The following is a 24,412-nucleotide window of genomic DNA, read 5'->3' as shown; positions in this document are numbered from 1 at the left end:
TTAGTAAGAGGGGAAGGAGAGTGGGGCTTACATTTCCTACCAAACCAACATAGAGGTTTTGCCGTTGTGAATTTATTATGACCCTGCAGGGATATGGCAGGCACAAAGGTTCGTCCGCTCCGGAAAGTAAGTTACGATGTGTGACGCAGAGACCTGCTCATGCTGGAATGTCTGTAAGCGCCACACGCCCTGTCCTTAGAACTTACCAAAAAGAGGTTGGAATGGATGATGAGTCAGAAAACTATTAGGTCAGGATCTAGGGATGGAAATTCATTTGTTTAGCTAGAGAGGAGAGATTTGAGAATCAGAGGAGGCAGAAATGTTAGCCGTGTGTGTTCAGATGTGTGAAGAGTAAGTACCTTACAGAACAGAGACCGCTATTTGCAGGAAGTTTCCCTGGTGAAGGGTCAGGGATGATACCATCATTTCCAGCCCAAGGTTAAGAAACTATCTGCAGTTATTAGTGTTCTTTAAAATGCTGGGTTGGTTAGAAAGATGTAAACATTCTGAAGAGCCAAGCAAAAGCCAAGACCTATCTCCTTTTTTTTTTGTTTTTGTTTCTTTGATGTTGTTTGCTTGTTTGTTTTTGTTTTTTAAGACAGGATCTAACTATGTAGCCCTGGCTGCCCTGGAACTCACTGTGTGGACCTGAATGGCCTTGACCTCAGCAGCTCTCTGCTTGCCTCTGCTTCCTGAATGCTGGTACTGAAGACGTGTACCACAATTCCCAGCTTTGAAACTTTATGGAAGGGAATAAGTATAAGGTGGGTCAGAGGAGCTACTGTTCAAAAACAGGTAAGCATGGCCATGGGTATTCTAGAAGCTGTGGTGATGCCCCGTGTTGCAGGCTTTGTGTGAGTCTTAAACCATCACCCTAATCCTCGATGTCAGTAAAATAGACTGTAGATTTACCTAACAAATTGAGATTACCTGACCCGACCGGCGGGTCCTAGTTATTCGTGGGGGCGAGGAGGACCGCAACCTGAAAGAAGAACGGGCGAGAGGGGGAATGGACTCAAGCAAACAGTTGCTTGTCAAGAGTCATGTATTTGAACATGAAATGCTTTTTTATAACATGCTTTACAAGGGAAGGGGGTAAGAGGGGCCAGGTAGTGGGAAAGTACAGAATCTTCTCGGCCTGTGCCTTGAACATGTCATGGTCTATACGGTACACTGCCTTGAATTATGATCTATCTGCTATTCTTCAGAAGATATGGTACACTGCTTGAGTTACGGTCTCCCTGCTATTCTTCAGAAGATATGGTACACTGCTTTGAGTCTATCTGCAGTTGCCAAGCAGGATCTTGCAGTTGCCAAGCTTCAGGGGACATTGTGCAGGTGGGGAAAGGTAGGGGGTGAGGGTAAGGGCGAGAGTCCTGGCTTCTGGCAATTACCATTTAAAATGGAGGTACTATGGCCCTGGCATGCTGTAAAGATTTACCTGAGCAGCCAGATTGCTTGCTCAAAGGCCAGATGAGGCTAGGCTCTGGAGCAGCATGAATGCTGCCTCTCCCTGAGAGTGGAGACTGTTTGGCCTCATTGTTAAGATCACAGACATGGAGCTGCCTTGTTCAGGTTGAAATCTTAGCTCCACACCTCACCACCATCAAGCTCCAGTCAGCCCTCGAGGCACAAACCAGGTTTTAGATGGAAAAACACTGAACAACAAGAGAAACTGTTAAGGCTGGGTCAGGCCAGAGCCCTGCTTCACGGTTCATAGCATCAGGTCTTTGGAACACCCACCTGTGGTTTAGCTTCATTGTCTGTAAGATAGTTTACATGGTTACAACTCTGATTCGAGCGTGAGGATTCAATGCAGATGAGAGCATGAGAGGAAAGGTAGCAAAAGTCCTTCACCACATCCATAGGAGACTGAGGGATGTTGCTACCGCACGCCTTTAAAGTGGGGAGCCGTGATAGTGTTAACTGTCAGCTGGCAGGTTCAGTCACCCTCTGGGCACGCCTGTGATCAAGTTCATTGTGGTGAGGAGACTCTGTCTGCCACTCTGGGTTGTACCATTTTCTGAGGTAGTTCCCAGACTGCATTATAAAGAGGAAGGCTAGCTGAACAACTGCATGCACGCAGCCTGCTTTCTGTCTGTGATCAGCTGCTTTCTGACCTGTTCTTGACCCCTTTTCCATAGTAGACTGTCCCTTGAACTGTGAGCCAAGAAAGAAAAACAAAACCCTATCTTAGTTACTTTTTAATCACAGCAACAGGAAGAGAAACTAAGACAAGAAAGCAAATCTGGTTTCTAGCCTTTCCAACCTGCCAAGATTAGAAATATATTAGTTTGTTTCCAGATATCCTTTGCTTTACCCTCTTCTGAGAGAGCTCAGAGAGCTCCTTGTTCTGATAATATTTTGGCTCTGGGAAAAAAATTATATCATTTAAATTTTTATTGGTGTTTAGGGAGTTTACAATAAATTTAAACTCATGTGCTGTAATTGGTGTTTTAATTGTCATTATGAGTTTAATGATATTCAATTTCCTTTATAGCCATAAAGAGAATTTTTATTCCTGTTGATACTTAAAACGGAAGAATCCCCAAAGAAATGTAGAACTTCAAAGTTCTCCTTCCAGCATTCGCTGCACTTGCTGAGCAGAGTAATCTAGGTCACACACCCAGGGTCTGATGAGCCTGTTGGAGCTCCCCTTTCCTAGTCTCAGAGTAAAAGGAAAAGCTTCTCGTGAGGTCTAACTCTCCTGCAAAATCACCACACAGAGTTTATCTTTAACTTCTCTTTATTTTTGGAAAAATAACAATACACACTTAACCAAACATCCAGTAATATGACAATAATATCATCCCATCTATTTTACATTTTTAAAAATATCCTGTATAGAGATTTGGAAAAGAATGCCTAGAAGGGTCTCAAACCGATTGAAGTTTTAAAACGCAAACAGGAGCTCTTGGAGTTTTATAGGGAACTTAATTATTTACAAGCCAAGAATTTGCTGAGCTTTAGACTGGGTGGGATGGGGGGAGCAATACCAAGCAAGTGATTCAAAAACAGTTGTAAGATGAATGAGCAGAAAACCTTCAGACCACACAATCATGAAATGGTGTAGAGACAGAGAGTGATGGCGAGAATAAAAGTGGTAGAGCTACGAGTTACCGTGGTCAAGACTGTTTCCCTACCCCTTCCTAGCACTAGAGTGTAGAGACGACCCCGCCACATCTTACGTTTACTCAGGTATTGGCTCCAGCCGCCCCGGTGAGAGCTCACTCACTCGGCAAGTCCAACTTCTCCAAGGTACAGCATCAGGCCCCGCCTTCTAGGGCGCACCTACTGGGCAGCAGGCCTGGTCAATCTCAGTTTAGCGGCAGGCCCCGCCCCCAGCAGAGACCCCGCCCCACCCATCCGCCATCAGGGCCCGCCCTTCAAGAGGCGTCATTCCCGCAGCCTGCGCCCAAGCCATGGCGCTGTGGGACCTCCCGGAACTCACTCTGCTGCTGCTGCCGCTGCTGGCGCGGCTCTCGGCCGGGGACTGCCCGTGCTCCGAGGCCGCTCTCTGCCGGCCGATCCGCCATCGCCCCGACTTTGAGGTCAGCACTCCCTTTGCCCGTCGGTCTGATACTCAAGGCTGTAAGAGAAGTTGTGCGCTCACTGAGCTGCCTTAACCACCTGAAAGCCTTCCTCTTTTCTGATTTCTTTCAGAGGTTGGGCAACTTCCCAGGCCTCAGACTGTGAGCTCCTGCTTGAGCTAATGCTCCTGCCTCATCAGACCCCCAAGGCCAGCTCCTCCCCCTAACCTCTCAGCCTCCTGCAGGGAGGGGTAGAAGAACTTTTCGTAGGAAAGTGCCCACTTCCAAAAGTACATTCGAAGGCAGGATGTTTGGCTAACCTTTGCGCTTGGTACGGATTAGTTCTTTAGTTTATGGACACTCACCCACCCAGGAAAGTGGCAAAAACAGCTGTTGAGTAAAATTTCCTTTAACCCAGCTTATCAAGCTTACGGAGTTCACACTTGAAGCAGTGGGAAAACCGAAGTTGATGACAGTAGCGAGACTACTACCCCGCTACTACTGGAGGTCAGCGAGGTCAGAGAGGGTCCAGTCTCCAAAAAAATCTTACAAAGAAGAAACAGTTCATGGGTCTTAAACTTGTATTTCGTTTTGAGACACAGATATTTAAATGCTTGTGTTTGCATACATTGTTTAGAAAAAAATAGTGACAGTACTTTTGTAGACTGCCTACTGTGGACACTTGAACATTCTTTGAAGAGAAAAAAAGTTAGGTCCATTACAGTTTCTTTGAGTAATGGTCACTAGCAGCGCTCAAATCATAAGACCAGAAGATAAAAATTGGGAGAGAAAGAATTAGCTGCTTGGAAATGTAAAGCTCTTTATGATCTCGTGGAACTTTCCTACTGCGGTGGGTTGAATGGGAATAGCCCCCATGGACTCATGTGTTTACATGCTTGGCCCACAGGGAATGACACTATTTACAGGTGTGGTCTTGTTGGAGGAAGTGTGTCACTGTGGGGATGGGCGTTGAGGTCTCCTATGCTCGAGCTAGGTCTAGAGTGGCTTAGTCTTTCCCCTGCTTCTTGTGGATCAAGATGTAGGACTCCCAGCTCCCCCTCCAGCACCGTGTCTGCCTGGACGGTGCCATGATGATAAGGATTAAACCTCGGAACTGTAAGCCAACCCCAGTTAAATGTTTTCCTTTATAAGAGTTGCCGTGGTCATGGTGCCAATTCACAGCAAAAGAAACCCTAAGACACTACTTAAAGAAGAGTTAGCTGGTTCTGACTGGCTAAGTAGGAATCCAAGGCACTTACGCAGCTGTTTCATCCTAAAGCCCCTCCCCTCAATGAAGTGATTTTATAACAGTCTGATTTAATGTGGCATTCACTACTTAGTGGGCTATATAGTATTTGTGAGAATTTTTAATTACAAAGAAGATTATACTCATTCATATACTCGTAGTAAATGAGGCCCCACTTTTGCTTCTTGAAATGGGAAGACTAGATGAGTCTCCCTCCCAACAGCGTGTATTCTGTGTGGTGCGAATAGAGTACTGAACTACCTTTTGAGGATGAACACAATTTGTACTGGCCAGTTTTATGCCAACTTGACACACGTTAGAGTCATCAGAGAGGAGGAATCAACTGAGAAAATGCCTCCATAAGATCCGGCTGTAGATAAGCCTTTAGGGCATTCTCTTAATTAGTGATTGATGGAGGACCCAGACTATTATGGGTGGTGCCATTCCTGAACAGGAAGTCCTGGGTTCCAAGACAGTAAGGAGCCCTCTTCCCTTTGCATCAGCTCCTGCCTCCAGGTTCCTGTCCTGTTTGAGTTCCTGTCCTGACTTCCTTGATGATGAACTGTTATGTGCAAGTATTAGCTGAATAAACCCTTTCCTCCCCAGGTTGCTTTCCTCACAGTATTTCATCACAGTAATAGTCGATACTAAACAAGATACCATTCTCCACCATGTAGACCTAACAGCCCCTTCCTTTGTGTTTTCAAGATTGAGAGTGGTTGCTATTATATCACAGTCCCTAGTTGATTTTTGCTTTGTTTTTAACAAACTGAGTCTTAAATATGAGAATTAAAACATTGAGCTATTCAGTCTCACATTCTGTGTGTAGTAACTTTATTAGATGGTAGCTTGGCAGAAAAAAAAAAGAACTATGAATAGTTAATTCTACAAGGTAAAGGGAAGAGAGAATTCCATGAAGCCTTAGCAATTATGGTCGCTGCTCCGCACAGCCCTTACGATCCATTCTCCTGTGGCCCTCCATCTCTATTCTTATGTCAGTATAGTGTACCACCCCTGCTTCAAATGCTAATGGATCTCCAGAGAAAACAATTCTGTGGTCCTCAAATACCACTTGAGAATGCCACCTACCTTATTAATTTTATGTTCTTCCTTTCTCTTTCAGCATTTCTGTGTCGTACCTACCTTCTTTTCAGTTCCAGAACCTCAGAATTCTCTTTATTTGTGGGAAAATTGACTTGTAGGAACTTAGTTCTTATCTGGAAATGCTTACTTGCCTGAAGGCTGTTTTCTTTTGTCATCATCCAAAATTCAGAGGTCCCCTCACGTGAAGTCACCATGGATGGTTTCTTGTACCATCTGGATAGCAGATTCCCTGGACATGGTATCAAAGGCCCCTGCATTTCCTTCCAGGCCTTGACACTATTGTAATTTCCTAGTGGATCTTGGTATTTGTTAACCTCTGTGCCTAGCAAAAACATCTCTTGTTCATTTTCATTAAGTGCTGGCTACATCCATAACTGAATACCTTCAGGTAAAACATGACCAGTGAAGCTTTTGTGTTTATAGGACTATCTCTGAGGGAAAAACACTGGAGGAACAACATTAGATACTTTAAAATTGGACTTGACTACTATTCTAAGTCAGCTTCATCCAAAAGCACACATAACAACTTAAGCAGTATCCATGGCTCCATCTGAAAGAGGCAGACGCTTGAAGATCATCAAACTCTGTGAGCTCCGGGTACTCCAGCCTTCGCTGAGAGCTCACTCATGATTTCTTGCCATATTCATCTGAACATTTCCCTACTGTGATTCCAGTGCAGGTCTCTCAGGTCCCTCTTTAATCTGTGTCTCACTTCAGCACAGGGGAATTTTCTAGGATGCATTCCTTTTCCTTTTAAAAAAATACTTGTGTCTTAATATTAGGTGAGGAGTAATGTAGGCAAAAGAACACATAAAGCATAAAGATGCAAAGCCAGTAGCTGTTCTCATTTTATTTGTCACTCTTTTGGTTTTTGTTTTTGGATTTGTGTGTGTGTGTGTTTAGAAATGTATAAAAATGTAATAGTAAAAGTACAAAACCTTCATTGATGCTTCATGGCTCCAAAGGGCCATCCAGTCCATATAGTTCACTGAGGTGCAGTTTGAGTGGCTACCTCAATCTAGATGAGTGATGTTTTTGTGTGAATCCATTACAATAAGGTTGTTTTCTAAATAAAAATGGTTTTGTTCTCTCCATTTCCCTCAGGATACTAACTTTTCAACAGGGCTGACTTTCATGAATTACCCCAGATTCTGTTTTTTTCTATGCTTTTGCTAAGTTCCATGTGTCTGCCATACTAAACACTTATAGTCACTGTGCTCTTTCTGTCTTCATGCCTCAGCAGTACTTCTTCCAGGTCAATGCAACCACCAATACGCTGGTAACCTGATGTCTTTGTATTACATTCTCAGTGCCCAGTGTCCACCACAGTGCCTGACATGGAGGTGGTTCAAGTATCTGGATGTCAGTATGATAACCTCAGTTTAAGTGCTGGTGTCTACCCCTGTTTTCCTGGCAGGTCTTTGTATTTGATGTTGGACAGAAAACCTGGAAATCTTATGACTGGTCACAGATTACAACTGTGGCAGTTTTTGGAAAATATGACTCAGAGCTTATGTGCTATGCTCATTCAAAAGGAGCCAGGGTAGTGCTAAAAGGTATGTTTTTAGCAAATGCATGTCTAGCTAATGCAAAAAAGAAAAGTATACTGTTTACAATATATAGTCCTTTTTATGTCTTTAAAAAAAAAACCTTAGTTGTAGATACCATTAAATCTATTCCACAAGTACAGATTTTAAAAAAGCAATAAGCCTACTTGTTGTTTTGCGCAGATGTGATTGTCTGGTTATAGCACGCTGATCTTTATTAATCGTCCACAAGCTCTGCTTTAATTGAGGAGGATTTTAGCTCACAATGACTATTGTGAAGATTAGTAAGCAATGGCTGTTATTCGGTACTATTTCTCCATTTGGAAAGCAGATTAGAGGCTTAATATTCCAAAATTTATGATGTGTTTTAAAGACATTGTGAGCTCTTTGGGAGTGGCTTTGTGAAGTAAATGGTTTTACTTATGAAAAGCATCCATATAAATATGTCTTTTCCTTCCAAAGGTGATGTATCACTGAAGGATATCATTAATCCTGCCTTCAGAGCATCATGGATAGCTCAAAAAGTTGATTTAGCCAAAACACAACATATGGATGGAATTAATATAGACATAGAACAAGAAGTTAACTGCTCCTCACCTGAATACGAAGCACTGACAGCTTTGGTTAAAGAAACCACAGAGAGTTTCCATCGTGAGATTGAGGGGTCACAGGTAAATAAATAGTCATTTTTGTTGGTGATGATTTTTAATCAAAATATATTCACATAAGTATGACTAATGGCATCTTAGTTTTATAGCAATGGTGGAAGAGTTTCTGCACACATTTCCCAAAACCCCTTTCTGGAGTGTTACTGTTATTTAAGGTCCTACGTTTCTATTTATATCAAAATAGAACACTGCAATTGTTCTATCGTTTTGTCTGCAGCACTGTAGACTGTGGGCAGCAAGAAGCCAGACAGGCCTAAGCTGGCTTTTACCAGTACAGAGCAGAAAAAGCAGGCACAAAAGAAGAGGGTAGTGCTGGGAAACTGTCTCTCTCTGTAGTCTCTGTATTATTTGTAAAGCACTCAGGGCCCATGAACGCTCAAATGACTAATTCTATGGAAGTAGTCAGAACCATGACAGTAGGGCCAGGAGCAAAATTAGAACAATCTCAACACAAGTCACCTTGTCAGACAATGTGTAAGTAGCAAAGGACAGTGTGCCTCTAGATCAGGATGGCACATTAAGAAAATTCAGGATCTTAAAAACAAACAAAAACCTATGTGTACACACATATCCACACTGGAGAGTCACTCCCAGATATATGCATGAGGCCCTTGGTACAACCTCTAGCACGTATGTCCACACGCGTGCACAAGCACACACACACACATACACACAATTACGTAGCAAATTATCCCTGTCTTTAAACATTTGCAACCCTGCCAGATCTAATGGTACATGTGTTTAATCCTAGTGCTTAGTAGGCAGAGGCAGAGAGACAGGGAGTTCAAGGCTAGCCTGGGCTACATAGTGAGACACTGTCTCAGAAAAGCCAAAATATTTAAGTAGACTCACACACATTGTCCTTGGTATCCATGGAAGATTGTTTCCAGTGGATATCAGAATGTGTAGATGCTAGAGTCATGTACATAAAATGGCAAAGTATTTGATATACTCTATGTAGAAGTACTCATATACTTTAAAATAAAATAATCTTTACATTACTAATAGTACCTAATACAATATGTTATATACATAGCTATCATATTGATTGTTGATGATAGAAGGAGAATAATATCCACACATTAAAAATTTTAGAAATATCCACAGTATGGAACATAAGCAAACATTTTTCATCTATACTTTGTAGAGTTTATGGATGCAAGAATCATTATATAAAGTATGTATAATGACTATATTCTGAGTATCTATTATATACATGTATAATATTCATTCAAGGCAGAACATCGTGAGTACTATAAACCAATGACTCTGAAGCTTGCCCTGGGTCACATGGGGATGTTATTTAACATGTCCTGACATTAATTCATTGAGTGTGGGACAGAGCTTAGGGACCTGCAGTTTTACCGTGTGTTTGGGGTGATTCAGACAGATGGTGTCACAGGAGACTCACTGGTCAGACTATATGACACAAGGATGGATGTATCAGTGGGAAGGAGGCTCGTGGCTTTGACTGGGATGACGGCATAACCCTTACACTCAGTACATGTTCAAAAAGTGATTATTAGTGTTCAGTGGAATTCATGTTTTCAGCACAGAACAGCAATAGCAAATGCCTGGCACTCAGGGTAGCACATGCCTCTCAAGTTTTGGTCTCAGAGAATTTTTCTCCCTCTCTGTTAGTAGACGGTTAGAATTGGCAAGTAGAGAACGGTCTATACGCCAGTCTGGATTAACCCACAGTGAAGGGGCAAGGGCAAGGGGGACTAGTAAAACCAAACTCCAAATTTATCTTTCAAGTTTATGTTAGGTGAATATATTATATGAAGTTCATATTTATAGGAGTAAAGGTGTGAAGACTACCAGATTGTGAAAGATTCAGAATACAAGACTGGAAAAATGCATTTTATTCAGTATATAACAGATGACATTAGAAGATTATCCTGGGTTAATATGTAAACTTGGAGGAGAAATGAAGACTAGCACATGGTAACAATGTAGACAGCCTAGAAGTAGAGGTTTACAGCTTGGAATGCAATGAGGAACATCATTTCTGCCCTCAGGATTTCATAAATGTGTGGAATTAATTTTTAAATTTATATTTATTTGGTCTGTGTATGAATGAGTGTGTGAGTGTGTGTGTGTAAGGACAACTCTGTGGAGTCAGTTCTCTCCTTCCATCAGTTACAGAGAACAAACTCGGGTCTCCAGGCATGGTGGCAATTGCCCTTATCCTGAGCCATCTTGCTGGCCCTGAGTAAATTAACTAAAAAGAGGATTTTGAAAGTTACATATCATTTATACAGGGTTAGTTTTGAAATACTTGCAATTCAAGGGAACATACTTTTAGTATTCAAGGTATATAAATAGTAACAGAATAGATTGTAAATTTAACTGCTTAGAGCACTGGTTCTCAACATGTGGGTCCCAACACCTTAGGCAAACCTCTATGTCCAAAATATTTACATTACAATTTATAACAGTAACAAAATTACAATTATAAAGTAGCAATAAAAATCTTTGTATGGTTGAGGGTCAGCACAACATTAAAGTCACAGCATTAGGAGACTTGAGAACCACTGGCTCAGAGGTTCTCACTTTCTCTATTACTCCAAGACAGCTCCATTTTGTAATAAGAGGGAATGACAAAATGCATCCAGTATGTAAACACTTTACTTCATAGCCATTTTTTGTAGAATTTTAAATACTCAGTGAAGCATAGGAAAAACTGTGACAAAGTCTGCAAGTTTGGTAAGATAAATTACACAAAATATAAATATTTTAATATAAAGACTCATTTTATAATTATTAAATGTTTACTGGGTGCCTCATTAAGGGAAAACATTTGTTGGGATTTTAGACTGTTTCTACACATTAAAATAAAACTTATACTTATTAATATTTGAGGTAAAAATCCATATTTTAAGATACTCAACCTTGTTGATCACCATTCATAGTAAAGGGTAATTTATCACCTGTTTCATTTGGCTGTTTCCAGAAACTAAGATCATTTAAGTGATATGTTCAGCATTTTGAGTTGACAGATAAATCCCAGTTCTCTGACTGTCTGTGTGTGTAGTATTTGGCCCACCCTACCATGTCATATAATTGTGACTCAGGGACTAACTCAGAATACCATCAGGTACTGGTGACCTGTGTGGCCTTCACAGTATTTTTTTTTTTTAAGGTTTTATGTATTTTATATATATGATGGGTACATATATATTTTATATATATGATGAGTGGCTGTCTTCAGACATGCCAGAAGAGGGCATCAGATCCCATTGCAGATGGTTGTGAACCACCATGTGGTTGCTGGGAATTGAACTCAGGGCCTTTGGAAGAGCAGTCAATGCTCTTAACCACTGAGCCATCTCTCCAGCCCTTCACAGTACTTCAAAGTCACATGGCTTCACTTCCAACTTATTCAGGGACTCCAACATCATGCATTACTACTGAACTTGCTCCTTCGAGTCAGTGAGTTCCCAGCCCAGGCTTTGAGAACATTTGGATTTGAAATTCTTTTTCTTTACAGTGCTCTGCTGCTGGTCCTTATGTATCCAGATATAGACACAGGCCAGTCCAATATAGTAACAAAACATATTTATTAGATCTCTTCTACATGTGTTAAATTCCATATGCATACATTATAGGCATTTCTTTTTTCTCAAGTAGAATAAGGCAAGAAAATGTTATATAAATAATACGTAGTTTTTTCACAGGTAACCTTTGATGTGGCTTGGTCACCAAAGCGCATAGACAAAAGGTGCTATAATTACACTGGGATTGCGGATGCCTGTGACTTTCTTTTTGTGATGTCTTATGATGAGCAAAGTCAGATCTGGTCAGAATGTATTGCAGCTGCCAATGCTCCCTACAATCAGACATTAACTGGTAAGAATCCAAAAAATGATCACTTAATTAGTAATATTTATTCCAAAGCTTCAGACACCAAGGTGTATTTTAGTATTTCTAAATTATTTATACACTTTCTATATAAAAGTATGCTTTATGAATAAAATACAATAAAATGTATTATAGTAAAATACAAAAATTTGAGAGCTTTAGTATTTTCAAAAATATTTAATTTCCCTCCCCTATCCCTATGGGACAGCCTTATTATCACTGACTCTACATTACAGAGGAGATGGGACTCACATGGGTGGTTTTACTTCTACATTATAGAGGAGATGGGACTCACATGGGTGGTTTTACTTCAGGCCATACTCTTGTCTATGCCAGGATATTTTTGTTTAATATTATAGAAATTAATGCAGAAATTTACAACTAATTAAGAGTTCAGGTAATAACTGGTGTATGTATATGTATGGATATGTGAATGTTTATGGACTCAGGGAACTCATGAGTACTATGTATAACACACACACACACACACACACATACACACACACAGAGCTCAAGAACCATTTGTGTGGTGGATAGATAGACTGTAAGAGCCAGAGTTGGGGAGACCCAAACAAAATCATTTTGTGGTTATGACAGGACTGTACACTCATGAGTTTACAACATCTGTGGCTGTGGCCTAAGACTGGCCCAAGATGTAGCCAGTCAACATTTCCGGGAGTAGTTGGAGAGTTCATTCATGTTCTTTGTGTTCTCAACTACAGCTTGCTACAGTATAACAGCAAGGGCATTTTTTATCTCCACCAGTCATTGGGAAACACACATAATATTTTTAAAAACGGAACACCTGAGTTTCTAGAAGAAATTCTGAATATCACTGCCACAAAGTTTAAGATTTATAGAACATTTTTTGGAAGCTTTAGAATCCCAAATATTAAATATATGTTAGCAGTTAACATCTAAATTAGGCCGGGCGGTGGTGGCGCACGCCTTTAATCCCAGCACTCGGGAGGCAGAGGCAGGCGGATTTCTGAGTTCGAGGCCAGCCTGGTCTACAGAGTGAGTTCCAGGACAGCCCGGGCTATACAGAGAAACCCTGTCTCGAAAAAACCAAAACAAAAAAAAAAAAAAAAAAAAAAAAAAAAAAAAAAAAAACATCTAAATTAGTATGATTTCTTGAAATTTTCATTTCTCCTGTATTTTGTTTCCAATATCATCTACACTTGGTATCTTCTCGTATTTAAACAAAAAAAGACAAAAAAATTTTAGAAAGCAAGACATAGGACTTCCAGTTCTTAAGAGTTGGCTTTTATGACATTATAGAAGAAAACTCACCTTGCATCTGCACAAATATAGCTGTTTTTACAAACTTAAGACTTGGCATGGTTGCCCAGCTTGTATGTACATATTAACAAATATATAAACAGAATAATTATCTGTTTTTCTATCCCCATGTGACTAGGATATAGTGACTACATCAAGATGGGCATTAGCCCTAAGAAACTCGTAATGGGTGTTCCCTGGTATGGCTATGATTACATTTGTCTAAATCTCTCAAAGGTAAGAACAACTTATATTGGATATATGTGGTATTAGTCCATTATATACTTTGTTCTGCTCTGAATATATGAAATTTTATTTAAATAATTTCTGAAATGCATTTTGAGGGTAAGCTTTGTTTCTTTTTAATTCTTTAATATCATGGCAGTTTCTGAATGCCATGCATTTCATTTTATTATCAATTTCATGATTATTCTGTACAATCAGGTTATTTATAGCATATCTTTTTTTGAAGAATTATTTATTTTATGTATATTGAGTACACTGTAGCTGTTTTCAGACACACCAGAAGAGGGCATCAGATCCCATTACAGATGGTTGTGAGCCACCATGTGTTTGCTGGGAGTGAACTCAGGACCTCTGGAAGAGCAGTCAGTGCACTCAACTGCTGAGCCATTTCTCCAGCCTTATAGCATATCTTTTATTTCTAACAGCTTTATTATTTTTCTCATTTGGCTTTTAACATTTGCTCAATAATAAGATGCACATTTTTCATTCCTAGGATGATATCTGCACCATTGCAAAGGTCCCTTTCAGGGGCGCTCCCTGTAGTGACGCTGCAGGACATCAAGTGCCCTACAAGGCCATCATGAAGCAAGTCAACAGCTCTGTTTCGGGAACCCAGTGGGATAAAGACCAGCAAGCTCCTTACTATAACTACAAGGTGAATGTTCACAACTGTTGAACATTTATGCTAATTTACGTAATTTTATTATGTGTGGCTAGGTGTTTGGCATTAACAATTTACCACTTTTACTGTTTATTTGCATAAGCCTGTCTTTGAGTCTGTGTAATCAGTAGATTTAGTTCCCCAGATAACAATTCAAGTTATATTACTAGTGCAATACTCTGCTTGGTCAACTTCCTTTTGAAAGTTCTATAAAATGTGTATATCACAAACAGGACTTCCCTTAAGAGTTGACAGTCATGCTAAGGTGTTTTTGAAAGGGTTTTGGTCAAAGTAAGTTTTATGTTTGAAAGTCTCCATATGAAACACAGAGTAGTAGATGACTCATGATATCTTTTTATATTGAAAATAACAGCATCTATCAAGTTTATTCTAAAAGTAAAACAAATTATAAGGAATGTCAAAATTTAGAGACAGAAAAATATCACATAAGAAAACATGGAGAACTATGGGTGTGGTTAAAAAAATTAGGGATAGCAATAGAAACATCTATTCCAGAGTCAAAGAATTGTTATATTTCACAATCTGGCAAAAATAAAACATTTTTTTACCTAAAAAACTTGAAGTACAAATTATCTTTAAAGTTCCTTTGAATTATGTTACTTTAAGAAGTTTTGAAATATTAGTTATTTGTTGCCTTTATAGTATTGACTGATGTTCTAATATTTGTTTATAGAAAACTGACTGAAAACGTATTACTACACACATATTAGTATTAAGCACTCTGAACTTCAGAATCAAAATTATATGCCTCATAGTTACACTTGGGTACATTATAATCCTATCACATATATGCATATATGTAATATTGCTTATATATATGTATATTTAACACATAGTAAGCAGTATTACTAGAGCTCTGTTCTGAGAACTGTTAACATTATACATGGGCAAGCACATACATGTGCAAATATGCATGCATGTGGTAGGACCAAATATATTTAGAAAACAGACAACAATATCTGTTCTCTGAGATTTCTATTGTATAGAATATTAAAATATTTAAAAAGTGTCATAATACATATAGCTATTTATTTAACATGGAGCCTGTTTTAATCCACTCAGAAGGTTAAATAATTCATGAAACATTTTGGGGAGCCTTGGAAACCAGTTAGTGGCACTTTAAACAACAGACTATCGTTACTGTTATGTTCCTCATCTAGTCACAGTACAGTAAAGTTTCTGTTGTGCTCTTTTATCCTGTTCCTCAACAGCAGCTTCATCTTGACTCAGTATTCTAGAACCATGTATATTTTAAACATGCTCAAAGCAATTAGCATACAGGATTAAGAGTTATGAAGGCAGTGTGCCTGTACTGAAGGAGTCCACTAAGCTGAAACACACTGCAGCCTATTTGCTTACCAGGTTACTACTGTTCTTCAAAGTAGACTAATCGGGAAACTAATTCCAAGAGTGCGACTACAGATAAATTATTACTGGCATTCATTCAGAGTTGCCTTTAAGCAGTTTCCTAATGCATTTGAAAATAGTAAATTATTTTTCATTATAGTTCTGACTTCTTCCTTAAAACACTTTACTCCTTCGTTTGTTTTTTGCCTACATCTGTTCCTTTAATTTTCTTCCTTTTCTGATAACCTGTGTGTTTCTTGAGAGACAGTGTGGCAGGGAGGAAGGTAAGTGTGAGAGCTCGTGTATTCATTCTCTCAGTCAGCTCTGTGATGAGTCACCCCTCTCAGAATCAATTCTGTACGGCTAGCGAGGAGGCAGCCCTTCCCTCCTCTCTGCGGTTACCTGTTCATCTGGCTGATTTATCACAATGTTCATCTCTTAAACTTCTAGGTTGGCACACTTCCAGAAACTGTAAAGAATACAAATCAGTCAATCAATCAATCAATCAATCAATCAGATTTTAATAGATACTAACAGTTGTTCTTTTTACTTGAACTGCATATCAGAGTTGCTCAGTGGAATATTAAGACATGAAATAATGAAATATTTTATCTCAGCACCTGCCTTGTTTGATTCAACAAGCTTTATGTAGAGTGAAAAATCTCTGAGTATGAACTGTCATTTCTGTCTTGTGTTTTTCTGGACAGGGTCTCACTGTAGCTCAGGCTTGCCTCATCCTTGTGGGTGCCAGGAGTTCATCACCAGGCCCCACTGAAGTCTGAACAGTTAAAAGCTCTACGGTCTGCAGTGATTCAGGTGTACATCTTAGTTGCTAGTAGAACAGATCAAATAAGGAATCTTAAGGCAGGGAGGTTCTTAAAAAAATACCTCTTAAGTAGAGGTTATCTTGTGTAATATTTATTGTTGCTAAAATACCACAAGATAGTACTGAGTAATATCATGTATATAACTATGAAAAAGTAGAGCCGTAAAGTAATGTGCTATAATTTTTAAAATTTTATTGCATGCATTTTGAATCCTTGGATTTCAGTATTTTTTCCCTTGTTGTACTAAATACTTTAAATTTCCAATATAATTGTTTTTGTTATAGGACCTTGCTGGCCATTTTCATCAAGTGTGGTACGATAACCCACAGAGCATCTCACTAAAGGCAGCATATGTCAGAAACTATGGTTTGCGGGGCATTGGCATGTGGAATGCAAACTGTCTTGACTACTCAGATGATGCTCTAGCCAGAGAGCAAACAGAAGAAATGTGGGGAGCCTTAAAACCAAGGCTGTGATGGAGAGAAGCATCTTTTGTCAGACTATTAGATTTGTAGGACTGACCTGATCTACCTTCTTGAAGAGATGAAAATGTATATTTTTGTCATGTTGCACTAACTTACTTATTAGTATACTCAATTACACAGGTAAGAAATAAAGAAAATTTTCATTTGTATTTGAAAAATACATACATGTCTTAGATATCCAGGAATATAAAAGCAAGAAACAAGTCAATTTACTCTATTAAATATTCCACCATGTTTCAATATTATAATTAGAAAAAGTTTTCAAAATTTCATGCTGAATTTTCCTTCCTGTCATTGAAATATACTGTTAAAAGTCAATACAGATTTAAAAAATATGTGTAAAAAGTAGACAAGTGAAGATAATGGGGAAGGGAGTGCATATGACCATAGTATGTTACACACATGTACAGAATATTATAATAAAGCCCATTATTTTTTATAATTAATATATGCTAATAAAAGATTGACAAGAACTATGTGTAACTTGAAATGGAAATCGTTGGCTTTGGACACAGTCTTTAAAACTTAGCCTTTGAGAAGCAGTTTATGTTGAATTTATTTCCAACAAATCTTGAATTTAGAACCAGGAATTTGGCATCTCTTTTGGGTCATAAAAATGAGTAGGCATGGCTTTTCTGGTTCCTGATTCCTTACAGTACACTACGAATATTTCATGACATAAGCACATCAGAGTCACCCAAACATTTAGACAGCGTATGAGATAAAATAGGCATACAAATGAAATGTGAGAAGATAACTTAGTAACCCCTGAACGAGTAGGTCAGAGCTACCTGATGAGACAGATCCACGTGAATCCTTGCCGTGAGGGTGAGCTGGTGCTGTGTTTGACTCTAGTCACTGTGTACACCTGCAGTCACCAGGGTCCTTCACACACGAACACTCATTGCTCTCCTACATTTCATATTTTTCCTCTGCATTTGCTTTTAAGCTGCCTAAGAACATTATTCTTTCAACTTGTTCCTTTTTCTAAAAGTTTACTTTTAGGAAAATAAATGTCTAGTGTAAAGCAGTCCTTGTTTTCTTTCTCAAAGCAATCAAAAAAGTTACAGGGCTGGAGAGCTGGCTCAGCAGATAAGAGCACTGGTTGCTCTTCCAGAGGATTTGGGTTCAATTCCCAGAACCATATGGTTGGTCACAACCCTAGTTCACGGAAACTGATTCACTCTTCCTGCACACACATGGTACATATACATACATACATACATACATACATACATACATACATACATATAAAATTAAGTAAAAATACAACAAATCATTACATTATATTTATATTATTTCCTGAAAGAACATAGATCAAATGTTTGTATCCTTTGAATTCCATTACATAAATCCTCTCTTCTTTACCTATGATCCCCTTCCAAATTGGAGTAAGTGATTTATCAACTATCTGTTATAATAATATTATATTTTCTATTTACATAGCTATTTATGACAGTAAAACTATTTACTTCCATGGTATATGTTGAATAACTTTATACTTCTAAAAATCATTTTACATTTCTAAAATCAATACAAATTAAATTATTAGGCAGAAATTTGTTGTGCATGTAGTTGCAATTGTTTTTAATCAAAATGTGATTAACAAAATTGTATTTCCTGGCAAATATACTGGTATTTACTAAAACACATGTTTTGCTAATCATTAATTTTGCCATCATACTGGCTTGTAAACTTAAGTTTATTAAAAATAGATAATTTAAAATATAGTACTACAAAATAGGTAATAGATACAAAATCTTTAAAATAAACATCTACTATATGGATTTATGCTATAATTTACAATACCTTCACAAAAAGTAAAACTTAAATCTAACTTTTAAATTTTTTCTTTAATTTAAATCAATCTTTTGATTTAATAAAACATTGCCAAGAAATACAGTGACTTATTTTGATCAAATAAATAGTACAAATTTCAAGAGATAAATGAACATACATATTGGAGATCGGAAAGGTGTACCCATTTTCTTCTGTGTCAGTTCAGCTTTTAATGTCTGTAAATCTGAAACTGCTTGTTTTCTCATCTGTGGAAAGAGGTGCCTTTAAAAAGTGAACTTCATCTTATCCCCCTAAAAATACATCATGGTTGGAACTGTCCTCATTTGCCTTTCATGCCTTCATTCTTATTAGATTCCTCCAATAAACTAATACATTATTCATCCTGTTTAATAGGCATACATATCTAACTAGATGTACGTGAGATAATGTCCTTTATGGGTATGTAAAGGGCAGTTGAAATGTCTCAAAACGTAGATTAAAGGGAACCTTACTTTTTACTTTAGCTTAAGAAAGATCTCAATGTGTAACAAGTAAAACTGATGCTAACAGGACCCTGAGCACAAGACTCTTTAGGAAAGGACTGGTAATTAAGAAGCATAACAGGATATACTTTGTGCCCAAAATGCTTCTAAGGTCTTAAATCTTTGGTTTTCCTTATTTCATAGTTAAGGGAACTTGAGCCAACCAAGAGGCTAAGCACTTTGCTCGGAGTATACAGCACAAGGTTGGAGCAGCTACACACGCGGCCACACACTGGGTTAAGAGTACAAGACTCAGGCCTCCCTGGTTTATGATGACCCATGCTGTATTTTAAACAAATTTTGTTAAGATACACCATTAAACCTTTAGAAGCACTACTTATACTCTGTTGCCTTGAATAACTATGGTTGCAAAAGGCTCAGGCTTGCTTTTCTGCCCCTTATTTCTGATTAGCATTGGTGGGAGTGTTTTAGGAAGTTCATACAGGAATCAATAAAAGCTTAGTATTGGTTGTATATCCTTCAGGCATTCCAGTTAAATATGGGATTTTTTCTCCTAATCTATAAGCCAAAAACTTTATTTTCTTTGTGTCTTTAAAACTAAATTATTATTTATGCTCAAGTCATAAGTCACATTTGTAAACTTAAAATCTACATGGAAGGTGGAATCTAATGTGCATGTGATCCAGAAGAAAGCAGATGAAGTCATATGGATGGTCTGGGGACACTGTTTTCTGCATCCCCACTATCTTCAGGCATACAAGTCTCCACCCTGGCTTCCTCTCCACGTATAGAATACAGTTTTCCTTCCCTGGACAAGTTGGCTTTGATTGCATAAGTTACCCTTTGTTCTTTCCACTTAAGTCTTGAGCATCTTAGTGTGAGCCAGCCTTGAGGGAAGTGAAACACATCTAGAACTGCACTGTCCAAAAAGGTAGACCATTGAAAATTTAAATTAACAAAAGTAAATCAAATTCAAAATATGGGTCCTTAGTCACACAAGCTACATTTGAAGTCCTTAATATCCTTAGGTAGTCGTGCCAACCATATTCAACAATGAGGTATATAACATCTCTCTTCTAGAAAGTTCCGTGGCGAGTGCTAATTCTAGAAAGTGATAATTCTGTAACATGAAGCTCTTCTGGAAAAAGAGTAAGTGGAGAATGTCTGGGGTCACCTTTCCAGTTCTATGTATATATGCTTTAATGAAAGAATATATAGTCTCCTGTTCAACAAGAGTTTTGTTTCCTAAAATCCAAGCAGAAAAGTGCCTGTTTATCATGCACAATGAGTTGCAAGAGCCTCAGGGCTGAAACAAACAAAGCAAACATCGTGTGTATGAAAAAACAAAAAAAAATGATTACTCAAGAAAAGGGAAGAAATTGAGAGGGAGTTAGGGGCTTAACCATAGGTTCGTCCAATTTACAAATGTCTGAAATACAGGACCTTGTGCATGCTCCATAACTGTAGGAAACCTATTTTTAAAATGTTTTATCTTCTTTTCATACTGTACTGTCTCATGTGGTCCTTTAATCTTTAATTACTTTTAGTAAACTTTACCTTTGCCTGTTATAACATGCATCTTTTTATTGTATTTAGTTTTCTCCATGCACTTTGTTGGTCGTCATCTAATTAATGCTAAAGATCTAATTTAAGAAGAGTCAGTCTTGGATATGCTTATAACTTTGACATTCAAGGTTAAAATGCCAAACACTTTATTTTATTTCTGCCTAGAAGAAAAAATAGATATTACCTTAACATCTCCCCCCCCTCTCTTTCTTTCTCTCTCTCCCTCTCTCTCTCTCTCTCTTTTTTTTTTTTTTTTTTTTTTTTTTTGGTTTTTCAGGACAGGATTTCTCTATAGCCCTGGCTGTCCTGGAAATCACTCTGTAGACCAGGCTGGCCTCGAACTCAGAAATCTGCTTGCCTCTGCCTCCCAAGTGCTGGGATTAAAGGCATGTGCCACCACTGCCTGGCTTACCTTAACTTCTAATATGAGTTTCATTTTATCAGTATCCAATTTTCTCTTAAGTTGGTCAATTGCATGCTGTACTTCAGTAATCTGGATTATAAGATAATTCTGTGTGAGACATAAAAGTATTTATTTAGTATATTTGTGTATTTAGTATAAATAGCCTTATGAACAAAAACTATGAAGTGGTCATTAAAATCTATTACAGAATACAAACGTACTGTTTTCGATATATCTTTCTGTTTGGATCTTGTTCATTAGGGATTATTTTCTCTTCTGTTCTACACTAGTCATTTATTATTTTTTTAAAAAGAGGCTAGCATCATGGTGCATACTTGTAATCTCAGTATTTAGGAAGCTGAGACAGGAGAATCTCAAGTTTAAGGCCAGGCTAGGTACATAGTAAGATCCTGTCTCAGTAAACAAAATTGATATTTGTAAAACAGACCATCAATTTTGACATGATTAACACTATTAACTTATGAAGGTATTAGCAAACACCTAAAAATCAGCATAGTATTTTATTAGCTGAATCAGATTAGCATTATTTTAAAAAATATATATCTAATGGTTAAACTGTTTTATATAAGAAAATATAAAAGTATAAAAATACTTTTCTCAGAAAACCTATGCAGGACCATGCTCTTTACTAAAGTTATTTAAAAGATTTAAATTTCCATGCAGGGATGTGGTGGTGCACGCCTTTAATATTCACACTTGGGAGGCAGAGGCAGGCAGATCTCTAAATTCAATGCCAACCTAGTCTACAGAGTGAATTCCAGCACAGCCAAGGCTACATAAGAAATACTGTTTCAAAAAACAAAACAAACAAAAAATTTTAAACTTCCTTTGCGAAACAGATTCTCATGTTGAACCAATAAAGCTGTAAGAAAAAGTATTAACTATGCTAAAATAGTATAAACTAATATGGCAAGTAATTATTTTAGCCTATCTGGGTTTTTTATATTAAATTTACCTAAAATAGTAAACATTCACTATTTCATCATGTCTATGATGAAGTAATTATAACAATTAACATATTTTTAAATCTTTTGGATATGTGAGATCAGTCCAACAAAAAGCAAAGTGTTAAGTGGCTCCTGGGTTTATTCATTTATTTTTGCCTATTAAATTATGTGGTAGAATTATATAATAAAGGATAATCTTGTCTGTGGTATAAGATTCAAGACTATCTCAAAAAATGATTTGATCAAAATTTCGTATCATTTAAAAAGTTCTTTAGAATACTCTCAGTTTTGTGGGTGCTGTAAAGCCCTCTCAGCACAGGACTACAGTGGGCTCAGTTAGCACCTAACTCTAGTTATCAGTTACTTGTTATCTAGTTATTTATTTATCTCTTTGTAATGTTAATTAGCCTAAAGCAGCCGGAGTATTCCTTGGTAATTGTTACTGATTCAGAGTTCTGCCTAGTTGACCTCCACCAAGATAAAAGAAAGATTTCTATATTTTATAACTCTGGGCCAGGTTTCCCTCCTATTTTAAAACCATATGATCCTATTTCCTGGATAGGACCTTTCTAGTAGAAGAGGGCACAGTTTACACAGTACCTTAGAATCTGAGATGTTTGCCAGATTCCTTGGCCGCATCTTGATCTCCCTGGCTTCAAGCTGCATGAGCAGTTTTTTATAGTAAAGTTCCAAATCTTCTCGAAGTTTTGTTAAAACTTCCTCCAATGATGCTGTGACTTTCTTGGTGTCAAAGTATTTTTTCTTCCAGCTATCAGAGGCTACAAACAAAACGCAAACTACAAAAGTTACAGGTTATTACTGTTAAAAGATTAAACTTTTAAGGTAGGAAGGATCCTAGAATTTAACAACAACAAAAAAAAATCAACAAAAAAGCAAGATGCAACCAATTAAAAGAATTTTCCTTCTCTCCTTTTTTTCTCTCTCTTATGGACTTATTAAATTCTTTATTGCTGAGAGAAACATTTGCTAGTTAATAACATAATTAGTGTGTTGGTTTGAATGAGAAAGACCCCTATGGGCTCATATATTTGAATGCTTGGCACAAAGTTAGTAGAACTCATTGAGAAGGATTAGGAGGTATGGCCTTGTTGGGAAATGTATCTCTGGAGATAGGGGTGGGGGTAGACTTGAAAGGTACAAAAGCCCATGCCAGGCCCAGTTTCTCTCCTGCTTGTTTATCAGATGTAAGCTCTCAGCTACTGCCCCAAGTGCCATACCTCCCTGCTTGCTGCCATGTTTCCCACATGGACTAATAACCCTCTGAAACTATAAGCAAGCCACCAATTAAATGCTTTTTGTTATAAGTTGCCTTGGTCATAGTGTCTCTTAACAGCCATATAAAAGTACCTAAGACAGAAGTTGGTACTAGGGACTAGGATATTGCTGTGACAAACCTTAGCATGTTGCCTGTTGGAAGAATGCTGACTTTAGTTAGGAATTTGGATTAAGAAAGTGGTTTAATGCTATAAGCAGGGGTTTAATGGACCATCCTAGGAAGAACCTGGAAGATGGGGACAGGAGTACTGAAAACAATGTGGACAATGGAGGCCCAGCTCAATGTTTTGGGGGGGAAGGGGTCAAAATTAGCAACTGAGCTAGAGACAATTATTGTAATCTTTTGGCAAAGAAGGTAGCTTTTTGCCTTTCTTCTAAGAATCTCCCTGAGGTTAACTTGAAGAGTTTTGGACTACTATAACTGGCAGCAGATATTTCAAGACAACCTAGTATTGACTGTGTCAGATGGTTATTAACCACTCATACATATCTACAATAAAAAGAGTAAGCTGGGCAAGAAAGAAAATAAAATTTAAGTCTGAGGAGAAAAGGAGCACAAGGAAATTAATGCTGGAAACAAGTCCTGTGCTCAAAGAAATGAGAAGCTTAAAGAAAGGCCCGATGTTAAATGGATACTGAATGGAATAATAAAGGGAGTGTACCTTCAACTAATTCTGTAACCTGTGAAAGGAAAAGGCCCAAAGGATTAACTCAGACTGAAAAGCAACTACAAAGGAAAGCTTATGCAGATGTAATTAAGGGGCCAGCTTTGGGCTGAAGCAAGAAGACCATGGCAGCTTCATCCACATGGTTCTGGTTATAGAACCAAGGATACAGGAATAAAAGGGTTATAGAATCTTCCTCCAAGGTTAAGGAACACTGTGGAGGCCAGATGTGTAGCAGGGGACTAACTGTACGGAAACCCCAGAGAGGCCATTTGTGTGAAGCTGTGAAAGTGAAGCCTGGATTGTATCCCAAGATTTTGGAAATGCCAGAGCCCTGGGATGTCTGCTGAGAGCTACAAACAAGTAGTAGAAACAGCCCGAGAGGGAGAGAGGGAGGGAGGGAGG

General features: G+C 38.1%; 2 protein-coding genes across 2 annotated transcripts in view; one reads left to right on the top strand and one right to left on the bottom strand.

The window, feature by feature from the left end:
* The first annotated feature begins 3,409 nt into the window (after window positions 1–3,409).
* Window positions 3,410–17,317, top strand: Ctbs (chitobiase). Its single transcript, XM_028788104.1, has 7 exons — window positions 3,410–3,551; window positions 7,298–7,436; window positions 7,890–8,098; window positions 11,776–11,947; window positions 13,380–13,477; window positions 13,980–14,141; window positions 16,627–17,317. The coding sequence occupies exons 1-7, from the start codon at window positions 3,423–3,425 to the stop codon at window positions 16,816–16,818; spliced, it is 1,101 nt and encodes a 366-aa protein (XP_028643937.1). The 5' UTR covers window positions 3,410–3,422; the 3' UTR covers window positions 16,819–17,317.
* Window positions 15,911–24,412, bottom strand: part of Spata1 (spermatogenesis associated 1) — a 36,858-nt gene continuing 28,356 nt past the window's right edge. Inside the window, exons 11-14 of the mRNA XM_028788105.1 lie at window positions 22,647–22,825; window positions 21,088–21,186; window positions 18,785–18,872; window positions 15,911–15,984 (exon numbers count right to left, since the gene is read on the bottom strand). Coding sequence (XP_028643938.1) covers window positions 15,962–15,984; window positions 18,785–18,872; window positions 21,088–21,186; window positions 22,647–22,825 — 389 coding nt within the window. The 3' untranslated portion in view covers window positions 15,911–15,961. The remainder of the gene's footprint in view (window positions 15,985–18,784; window positions 18,873–21,087; window positions 21,187–22,646; window positions 22,826–24,412) is intronic.

This window comes from Grammomys surdaster, unplaced genomic scaffold (assembly GCF_004785775.1).
Source record: "Grammomys surdaster isolate TR1022 unplaced genomic scaffold, NIH_TR_1.0 125701, whole genome shotgun sequence".
Lineage (NCBI taxonomy): Eukaryota > Metazoa > Chordata > Mammalia > Rodentia > Muridae > Grammomys > Grammomys surdaster.
The sequence above is the reverse complement of the archived record's forward strand: the minus strand, read 5'-3'. Positions and strand labels throughout refer to the sequence as shown.